This window comes from Prosopis cineraria, unplaced genomic scaffold (genome assembly GCF_029017545.1).
Source record: "Prosopis cineraria cultivar Desert tree isolate PC_DT_omini unplaced genomic scaffold, ASM2901754v1 PC7, whole genome shotgun sequence".
In the NCBI taxonomy this organism is placed as follows: Eukaryota; Viridiplantae; Streptophyta; class Magnoliopsida; order Fabales; family Fabaceae; genus Prosopis; species Prosopis cineraria.
The window spans coordinates 18,557,354-18,568,975 of NW_026555338.1; the positions used below are offsets into that span (position 1 = coordinate 18,557,354).

General features: G+C 26.9%; 1 protein-coding gene across 1 annotated transcript; it reads left to right on the forward strand.

Moving 5' to 3' along the window:
- The first annotated feature begins 2,819 nt into the window (after positions 1 to 2,819).
- On the forward strand, positions 2,820 to 6,532 carry LOC129315782 (oxoglutarate-dependent flavonoid 7-O-demethylase 1-like). The gene is made up of 4 exons (XM_054959829.1): positions 2,820 to 3,159; positions 3,380 to 3,627; positions 4,669 to 4,996; positions 5,799 to 6,532. Exons 1-4 carry the CDS (start codon positions 2,887 to 2,889, stop codon positions 6,048 to 6,050), a joined length of 1,101 nt encoding a protein of 366 aa, XP_054815804.1. The 5' UTR covers positions 2,820 to 2,886; the 3' UTR covers positions 6,051 to 6,532.
- Positions 6,533 to 11,622: the final 5,090 nt, after the last annotated feature.

Sequence of the window (11,622 nt, forward strand, 5' to 3'; positions counted from 1 at the left end):
TCTTATTTTCTTTTTATTTTCAAACTAATGATTGCATTATGTGCAATATTGGATTGGATCTATTTATTCTCATGTCAAGCTGAAAAAAATATAGTAAAAGAAATGGGAATGCATATTATTTCATTGGTTGTAAAATCGGACTGGATCGATTAGTTGAATCGATGACCCAGTCATGTGTTTGATATAATTTTTTATTTTAATGTGGCATTAGATGACCCAAGTTAGCCCAGATCAACTCACCAAATCCGATAAATCAAGTGGTTTGGGCGGATAGAAAATAAAAAAGTAGGTTAATATCTTTTCCTACTCTGGCTATCCTTTTTTTTTTTTGGTAGCTGCTCAACTCAGTTGTTAGCCATTCGGTGAAGACCCAAGAGGAAGAAGAGAGAAGCATATAAAAAATAAGGAAAAAAAAAAAGGAAAAATTAAAAGGAAGGAAGGAAGGAAGGATATGCAAATCACTAACTAGAACATTGCCTCACTGCACACACCAAAATCATGGGAAAAAATGGAGGCATAATGATAGATGGATTTTAAAAAATTAATTAATTTAAATTAAGTTATATGTATTAAAATTTATAAATTTAAATTTTAACTTTTAATTTTATAATTTTATTGTAATGAATTTATAATTTATTTTTTTAATTTTAATATAATTAAATAATAAGTAAATTTATTTTTTCTGATAAAATTTGAAATATAAATTATAAATTTATTATGATAAAATTATAAAATTAAAAATTAAATTTGTAAATTTTTAAAATTTAACATTTAAAATTTAAATTAAATTAATTGATAGACTTACCTGTCGTTGCTCAAAGAAGGAAGAGGAAAAATGAAACAAGAGACGTCTCGGCAATGTGAAAATAAAAGTAGAATGAAGAGTTGTGGGGTAGAGAGGGTAGAAAAGTCGCTTTTTATATCTGAACGCAGAGACATTGCCTCGACAATGAAAAAGAAAAGCTGGCATACATGGAAAAAACGTGAGCTGCGGAAAAGACGTTTTTGGTCCATGAATGGTATAATTTTATATTAGATTCATATAATTAATTAATTATCTCATATTTATTATAAAAATAAAATAAATATTCTCTTCATTTAAAAATATAAAATATTTTTAAAAAATTTAAATTTTTAAAAATATAAAATATTTTTAATTTTTTAAGATATAATTATTTTTTAAAAGTATTCTATTAATAATAATTTTATATTTAGTGAAAAGTAAGTAATTATTTTATTGAGAGTGAAATTTAATTAAAAATATTTTACATTTTTTAAGAGAGGGAGTATAAAATTATTATTTTATTACTTAAATTTCATCACTATTTAAATTTTAGTTTTTTTATTACAATACTTTTATTTAAAGTATGTTTTATAAGATATTAAATCTTTATCATGGATGAATGTGTAGAAATTAATATATTTTTATTTAAATTATATTATTTATTATAATTAATTTAAATTCAGTTTAACTATAGTTTAACTTTGATTGAACTTCTAATTTTAGCCAGTTTAATAACAGTTCTTAATATTATTATCCACAAAAATTAAAATAGATAAAAAAAAAAAAAAAACGAAGCAAACAGATAAGGATGACATTAATTCATTGCACGGCATGCAAATTTGTGCGGCTCGCGTCAACATTATATGATTATGATGATGAGGAATTCGATCCACTACACCAGCCTCTAATAATACATTATATATCGCAACACAGATCCATTATCGTCGTTAATCTAACTTCTTATCAACATTTTGACATTTTTTGAAAAAAAATGCTGAACACACTCCGGGCATTTAAAAATACAAAATATTTTTTTAAAAAGTTAAATATTTAAAAAATATAAAATATTTTTAATTTTTTAAAAAGTAATCATTATTTTTTTTAAAAGTACCTCTATTTATAATGGTTTTATATTTATTGTAGGTATTTAATAAGAATAAATATAAAAAGATAGGGTTAGTTTAAAAATAAAAAATTACTTTATTGAGGGTGAGATTAGATTAAAAATGTTTTATATTTTTAAACAGAAGAAGTATTTTTATGAAGTTTCACAACTCTTTACCATTTCCATATATGAAGACAGAATATTATTCTTGCAAAAAAAAAATCTATTTTATAAGTTTTTAAAATGTTTTTTAAAATTTTTGAAAAAAATAACATTGAAAAAAGAAAAAAAAGAGTTTTGATTGTTTTAAACAGGTTCTAAAAATAATTTTTGGTGAATGTGAGAGAATGTCATAAAAATAAGATTTATACAAGATATCTTAAATTTTAAAATAATCAAATAATAAATTTTTTTATAAAACAGAAATCATTGAAGATACCATATAATTTAAAAATAATTAATTAATAACTAATTTTTAATTATTGTAATTAAACATAAAATAGAATTATTTTTTTATAAAATTTTTAAACTATCTAAAAATGACTTATTTTTAATCTTAAACAAATGAACTCAAAATTTCATAACAAATAAAGAGTTATTGTGAAGTTTAATAAAAAAATTCAATATATATAAAATTTTTTGAAACACCAAAAGATATAACAATATATATTGGAGCTATAAAGAACAAAATTTCTAGTTATCATATTTTTATTATAAATATATTTCGACTAACAAACGTTTGGTTCTAATGGAAAGAGTTATGACTATTTAAATGCACACAAGATCTTGATTTGAGCTTTAGAGGTTAAATTTATGAAATTTTTTCATACATATATATATATATATATATAAAATTAGCCCAATTCTATTCAACCAGGGAATTCTATACCAACTCTTAACTCATAAAACAGTGACGCACACACGCTGGCCTATTTAAGGAAAGTAGGAAATGAGAAAGCAATAAGCAAGTTTATTTGTGTGAGTGTCGGAGTGAGATATGGAATGTAAGAAACCAGTGAAGTTAGGAAGGTCACTTCTGGTACCTTCAGTTCAGGAATTGGTAGCAAAGGAGTCCTTAAACAAAGTTCCTGAAAGATATGTTCGTCATGGTCATCATGAAGCTTATGATTCTTCATTATTCCAATCCATCACAGATTCTTCTTCTCTTCAGTTTCCCATAATTGACCTCTCTAAGTTATCTTCTCCAAATTTGAAGTCCTCTGAGCTTCAAAAACTCCACCTTGCATGCCAAGATTGGGGCTTCTTTCAGGTCTTTGTTATGTCTTTATTTGTTTTAGATGCCTGCAAATTATCCTTATTCATCTTTAGTAGGCTTTTAGGTTAATCTCAAATTAGGACCTCATCAATCACAACTAATTTACAGATCTCATCATTACTGAAAATTTTTGAAAAGTCCCACTCTGACATTTATTACTTCATTATGAGATCTATACCTGTCATTTTATTGATGATTGATATTGATCATGTAGGTGATAAATCATGGAGTGGAAGAGTCAATAGTTGAAGGAGTGAAGAAGGGAATCCAAGAATTCTTCAATCTTCCAATGGAAGAGAAGAAGAAATTTTGGCAGACAGAAGAAGACGTTGAAGGTTTTGGTCAAGCATTTGTGGTTAGTGAGGAGCAGAAGCTTGATTGGGCAGATATGTTCTACATCATCACTGATCCTCCTTCTATGAGAAAGCCCCACCTCTTCCCCAATCTTCATCTTCCATTCAAGTTCCTCTCCCTCCCTCCCTCTCTTCACTTTATTTATTTTATTCTACTGTTCAGTATCTTGGAAAACCAGTGGGTATTATTACAACCATTTATCTGGACTAATCCAAGCCTCTCTACACGAGACTCTTGTTATTAATGGTGGCCTCGTGAATACCTTGGGAATGACTTTGATCATTTTATTTAACATAATTGCATATCTTAGAACTTGACCTTGAAACCTTAGGATAAGATGATTTAACTTCTCTAACCAGTCAAATCAAGCGTCCATTAGTTCTCTCTCTACACTTTAATTATAGGCTCAATTTCACAAAACTTCCTTGAATTTTTAGTCATGTACAAACAATTACATGACCTTTAAAACTTGATACAAAAACTCTTGGGAGAGTATCATTGAAAGACCCCAAAGAATTTAATTTCTAACAAGAACTTTTAACAAGTAAACATTAATAATTAACAGAATAAAGTTATTGGTTTAACATATATTCAATCTATACAAGTCTTTGTTAGGCATTAAATTTTTTTAGAGATCCTTCACTAATATTCTCCCAAAACTCTTTCAACTTTCCAACTTACATAGATAGCTTTCTTGAGGATAATAAGTCAGTTATTTCATTGATGATGTGTAAGACAATTAGTGAGTTTAATATCTATATATAAATTTGACTTTTTAATGCAAGTAATCCTATTACGTTTTAAGTAATCATATTATTTAGAATGTTTTGACTAAATTACGTACACAAGAACATGTAGGCTATACAATGATTGACATTTAGAACAATTGTGTGGTGAATAATCATATTATTTAGAATATACTGATAAACTACGTGCTCAAGGACAAGTAGGCTAAACAGTGATTGATATTTAGAAAAAATGGTGAGGTGAATAATAATATCATTTAGAATATATTGAATTAAATACTCAAGGACAGTGTAGGCTAAACAATGATTGATATTTAGAACAAATTGAACGACTCCTCCTTTACAATAACCGATTCTCCCTTGTATTTCTTCTAGTTTTATAACATGCAGTGAATACTTGCAGGGATGACTTAGAGGCTTATAGTGTAGAAATGAGAAAGCTAGCATTGAAGATGCTTGATGCAATGGTGGAAGCACTAGGAATGGAGGAAAATGAAATGAGAGATCTATTTGAAGAAGGTTGGCAATCAATGAGGATGAACTATTATCCACCATGTCCTCAACCAGAGCTTGTGAATGGTCTGAGTCCTCATTCAGATTCAATTGGTCTCACCATTCTCCTTCAAGTCAATCAAGTCAACCAAGGCCTTCAAATAAAAAAGGATGGCAATTGGTTTCCAGTCTCTTTTCTCCCAAATGCTTTTGTGGTCAACATTGGTGATATGTTGGAGGTAATTAATCAAATCTTTTACAATCATTTAAGAGTTCTTTTTGTCCCTTTTTGCTCAAAAATCAGTTTAGCCTCTTTTAGAATAAAGTTGAAGGATCATATATTGCAGTGATACTTTTAAAAAGGAGAAACGAATTTAAATATAAAGAAATCTCGTGAAATCACAAAATTATTTTGAAATCTTTTGTCATTTACTGAAGCTATTGATTACTACTGCTAGATAGTTGTTAATTATCATTGCTTAGTCGTTAATTGAACAACTTCATTAACAATTATCTAGTAGTAATTGACAACTTTAATAAAACAAATAAATTGATAGCTTCGATAAAAAACATGAGAGACTTCAAAGTAATTTTATGATTTCATGGGAATTTTTTGTATTTATATTCTTTGTGAGGGACTGAGAATGATTTTCCAAAAAAAAAAAAAGACACACTCATATAGAATGCATGATACAATGTGATGTACATAAGATGGGGTAGGAAGAGGAATTCATGATTAATTTATATGTAATAAAGTAAAGCATTTGCATTTTTCTCGCTCAATGATTTAATGAATTTAACAAGAAAAATATTTTTAATTCTATATTTTAATTCTTTGTATGGGACCTGGGAGTGATTTTAAAAAAACATACTCATATAGAATACATGATACAATAAGATGCACATAAGATGGGGTAAGAAAAGGAATTCATGATTATATGTATTAAAGTAAAGCTTTTGCATTTTTCTTTTGCCCAAAGATTTGATGAGTTCAACAATTTTTTTTTTAATTATATGTTGTTATGGACATTATATATATAGGTTGTGACTAATGGAAAATACAAGAGCATAGAACATAGAGCAACAGTGAACTCAGTGAAAGAAAGGATCTCGATAGCCACATTCTGTTGTCCTAAGTTAGATAGAGATTTGAGGCCAGCACCAAGCCTTATAGATCCGGAAAGACCAGCTTTATTCAAAACAGTTCGTGTTGCTGAATTCTTGAGAGGTTTTCTCTCTCGAAAGCTCATTGGAAAATCTTATCTTGATACCATAAGGATCCAAAATGATTAATTGAAAATAGCTAGACGATAGGGAGAATGATAATAAAGTTTCAAAATAAATAATTTATGACATTTAGGTCGACAAATTTTTCTCAAAAATAAGTTGCAAATATTAATTTAAATAGTTGCAAATTTGAATCTTAATTGTAAAATAAGATTTATATTTAGAATTTAAATCTTATTTACAATTTAAACTCCTGAATTTGTAACTATCTGAATTAATATTTACAACTAATTTTATAGAAAATTTTGTGTTTTGACCTACTTGTCATATATTTATTGTTTTGGAATTGTTCTTGCTAGAGGATATGATGCATGCAGATATTACTATATACGTTGCTCAATAAACATAATAAGAATTGGCATGCTTATGGTCATAGAATGAGCACATAATATTCTTGTGCATTTAGTATGCATGTATCTTGTTCAATTACGACCTTGGACATTAAGTGGTATATACTTATTATTTTAATGTGCAAAATGTTATATGTAGTTGGATATAGTGTCAGATTAGATTTAGATAGAATGATAGTAAAGTCTCAAAGTAAAAAATTATTTAATAACAGTCATGTCTTTGACAAATTTTCTAAAAAATAAAATAAATGTCTTATTTATAATTAGAAATTATAAAAAAAATAATTATTATCGATATTTGTAACTTATTTTGAAAAAAATAATTGAAATTCTAACTGTTATTAGTTAATTTTTTCTTTTGAGATTTAATTGTTATTATCCCTTGGATTTAAATACAATCACTTGTTGATTTTGCGTGTAAGCAAACCATATGTTGCTTCTTGAAAATTTATTAACTGTAAAAGTAATTTCTTAAGTAAATATATAATAATTATGGAATATTCAGAAACTATACATTGTATAAATTATGAATAGTATATTCACTATTCAGGCCCTCGTTCTCATTATACGTACGTTTTCTTCCATGGTTTTAAGTTGCAAAGGGGCGAAGTTGGAAGAAGCTAATTATTATTATTATTATTATTTTTGGGCAAAGGATAGCTGATTAAATATTTTGCAACTTCAATTTTCTGCAATTTACTATATCTTTCACAATACTCTCTTTAATCTTATTTATAAGTTACTCTTAGTATTTTCACAATAAATAAGAAAAATCTTAAACCTCATTAATTTTATTTAAAATTTTAAAAATTTTTTAACTTTATTCCTATTAAATATGTATATTTTAAAAATAAAATACTCTAACATTTAAAATAATAAAATTTCCAACGCTTAATAGGATCAAAAGGATAAAAATGATCATAATAATTATTAAAATACTTTATAAATAGGATTAAAATAAATATTTTTTTTCAATTCCATAAACAGCACAAGAGGAGTATGCAACTTTTCCTGCTTGTTCTAGTTGGCCTTTCATGTACATTGAAGGTCAAATTGTGCAACTTTTCTTTCATGTTCTGGCATTTTATCTTCTTTATACTGCACTTTTTTCTTAATGGCCCCATGGTTTTAAATTTTCCTCATGTGAAACCACTTGTAGAACAAAGAAGACGTCTTGCAAATTAATATTCAAGAAAATTTTATGATATAATAGTTTTGAGACTTTTTTTAAGATAAGCAAGAAACTACACCAAAAAAAAAAAGTGTTTGCAAAATGAGGAATATTACTTGCACACAATAAGGAAGAAGACTTGCAAATTTTATGAAATTTCTTGAGTAATTTTTTGAAGACGCGTGGAAGAGATATATACAAAAAAATGTGGAATAATGTTTGTTAAATAAGAAAGATGTACATAAAAATAAGGAAAGATCACTTAGAAATTTCATCTTGCCTGAGCATGCACGGGTCTCACTGTACTTTTTATTAATTAATATTTGTAATTAAAAAGTAATATATGATGTATTAAAATGTGATCGGTTGATTAGTATGAGCCCCGTTGTATCCGAAATTAAAAATATTTTAAAATAAAAAGCAAGGCTAATGAGTGAGAGTGTGAATGGATGATTGGTTTGTGTCCCACGTTATATCTTTATGTTAAATCAAATGACTTTTCTAGACATAAAATCATAAATTCACATTCTAATTTAATTCCTCTCAATAACTATGTTCTTTAAAAAAATAATTTTCTAAAAGCAAATCCTTTTTCCCCCAATTAATTTTTTGATCGAATGTCCTTTTGAAAGTCCACCCAAGAGGGGTGAATTGGACTTTATAAAATTTGACTAATAAATACAATAATAAAATACAAGATAGAAAGATATCACTAAATGCCTAAGAGAGTAGGGAAGATAAGCTTGCATAGATAGTTTATCTAGGTTTGGCTCCAATCCTTTGAACCTATGTCTAGTTCCCAAGTACTAGTTAAGATTTTCTCCACTAACTTCAGCAAGGGACTTGATTGTCTTACTATAGTCCTAAACTTATATTTAAGTTTAAATCGCTCCCTTTTATAAAGGTAATGATTAATCCCCCTTAAACTCCTGAGATTAAGATCATTTATTTCAAGAATAGAAAAGAGAGATAAACATAGTAAGTTTGAGAATTGACTACTTTCGTCACTCTCTCAAAAAGTTAATTTACAATAAGTGAAGCTCAGATAAATTTTAGAAGTTGGTGAAACCATAAATGAAATAGCTCATGTAATAACTCTTGTATTTGTTCTCTTGCATCATATTCATGAATGCTTCTTTATATAGATTCTTCAATAAATGATATGTTGGACTCGTGAATATAGCCACTAGAGTCATCATTTTTACTCTTCTAAACTTTTTTTTTAAAAAAAAAAGGCAATGGCACAGTACTTTATGGTGGAGTTTCTCCTTTGCAATAAATAAAGAAAGTAATAGTTCTTTGCAATAAATATTATGACAAAGTTAAGTGAGAGTTTTTTCTAGAAGAATAAAGGCTATTTGAGAGTAAGGATTTTGAAATAATCAAGAAGTGTTTAATCTAACATGAAATTGTATTGAAAAGGTTTTTACAATGATTAGAGAGCTAATACAACTCATATAAATTGAAAGGAATGTTTAGAGAGAGAGACTCAAAAAGACGCAAAACCAATTGAAATATAAAGCATGAAATTTCATGCTTATTTAGGAACAAACAAGCTTGTGCCAAAATAATGAAGAACACAGAACACTTAGAAGTACAAGATTGGCTCTTTTAGAATATCAATCTTGTATCAAAATAAATTTATGCATATGATTAATTGAAAATCTTTATCTAGGAATAAAAAAAGCTATTTTCAAATAAGCTATTTTTAAATAAACTAAGATGTCAAGAAAGGCTTTGAGAAAGCAACAACTATTCTTAAATAAGGGTGCTATTCCTGAAGGTGCAAAAGAGTGGTTACTTAGGAATAAGGATCAAAAACATGAATAATTTATTCCAAAATGAATGTCACACCTCAAAGATAAAGGGTGACTAGCATCCATGCATTCATGTAAGCCTTAACATAAAAATTTAATCTGCTTTCTAAAAAAAATTACATTACATAGAAATTATCACTCTTTTACTATTAACTGTCATAAGAAAACTTCAATATTTTTGTAAAAATTTTAACAGAATTTTCCCTATAAATAGGATCTCTCAAAAATTTTACAACAAATTTTTTCACAAAATACAATATCAATCAGGAGTTTAGCTCCTTCCAACAGCCACAATATATATATAGATCAAAATAAAACATTAACAACAACCTATGTGGAGCATTAATCTTTCTTTTACATCAAACACACACACGACTTATATATTTACATCAAAAGTAACAGTATCAATCAAATTTTTCACCTAATGTAGCTATATTACCTTTCAAAGGTTGATGGTGAGATCAGTGTCAGCTAATAAATTTAAAATCAAAATAAGTTTTTCAATGAATAGCATTCTCAAAGTAGAATTTAAAATTTTAAATTAACAAACTCAAATAATGGTGTAAACTATTAAAAAATAATTTAACAAAATAAATTTGTAAATCTGTAAGTTGTAACCATCATGGTAAAATGAGAGTAAATTGAAAGCAATTCATTTTCATTTTCATTTTTTTCATGCTTAAAGAAAACCAGTTATTCACACATAAATCAAAGTAACATAATTGTTAGCGAAAATCATGTAAATTTTGAAAACATATATAAGTCAACTTTTAAAATTTTGAGAATTCAATAAAACAAATAACAAATGTGAACACACAGTCCACGAGGTTAATAATCAAATGTGACTTATGCCATAAAAACAAATGTGGACACACAATGCACGATGGTAAGTAACTAAACATAGCTGAAGCTATGAAACAAAAGTAGACACATAGTTCACAAGGGTAAGGCTAACCAAACACGGCTCGGAGCCACAAAATAAATGTGAGTACGAGGCCCGCAAATAAAAAATATAAGAACAGAGCTCATGAAAAGAAAATTAGTTAATTATTAACCATAGTGCTATGGACTAACAGAACTGCCGTTAGCAGCAGTGTTCTGTTTAGAGTTCTCTTAAAAATCATGTTTCAAACATGTGAGAGAAATAATTAATTTTGAAATAAAATTTTCATTCTCAATACCAAACTCACATGAATTATTCTAAATTTCAAAATTTGTGAAAATCATAATTTATAGCTAATATACGAAACATGTAATAATTGAGTAGCCAATGTATTTCAAAACTTAACAACCATATAAGAATGCTTTCATCAATCTTAAAAATACACTTTTAGAAATAAATAAATGCATTTCATAACTCGTTTGTCTTTCATTACTATTTCATAATTTTTAAAATTAATGTAATTCATAAGAATAAAATATTTTAGTAAAAGACTATTAAAAATAAATTAAATGAAATGCTATTCACTTACTTGTTGGAGTTTTAAATTTCCAAAGATTTCTTCCTTTAATTCTTGTCAGGGTCTTGTTCTTCTGCCTGCACTATAAAGATATAAATAAATATAATCTTAAACAAAACTCCAAATTAATAATCACTATCTAAAATTCAAAGCCAATTTTATGATTTAAAATTGGCCCATGTATTATCATTCATCATTATGACTTCTTCCATAAAACTTTAACCATGCCATTCCATTTCTTTGATGTAAAATTTTAATATTTTTATTAAAATAAATAAATATTTGATTTTATACTTAATGTATTTATTTTTTATTAACGTGAGTAGATTTCATGAAAAATTTTATGATATAGTTGAGACTTTTTTTAAGATATGGAAGATAGTACCCAAAAAAGTGGAAGTGTTTGCAAAAATAAGGAATATTACTTGCACACAATAAGAAAGAAGACTTGCAAATTTTATGAAATTTCTTGACTTTTTTTTTTGAAGACACGTGGAAGATATACAAAAAAGAAAAGGATGAATGTTTGTGAAATAAGAAAGATGGACATAAAAATAAGAAAAAATCACTTGGAAATTTCAACATGCCTGAGCATGGGTGTCACTGTACCTTTTATTAATTAAAATTCGTAATTAAAAAGTAATATATGATGTATTAAAATGTGATTGGTTGATTAGCACGAGCCTCATTGTATTCGAAATTAAAAATATTTCAAATTAAAAAGCAAGGCTAATGTGTAAGAATGCCATAGATTGATTGGTATGTGTCCCACATTATATC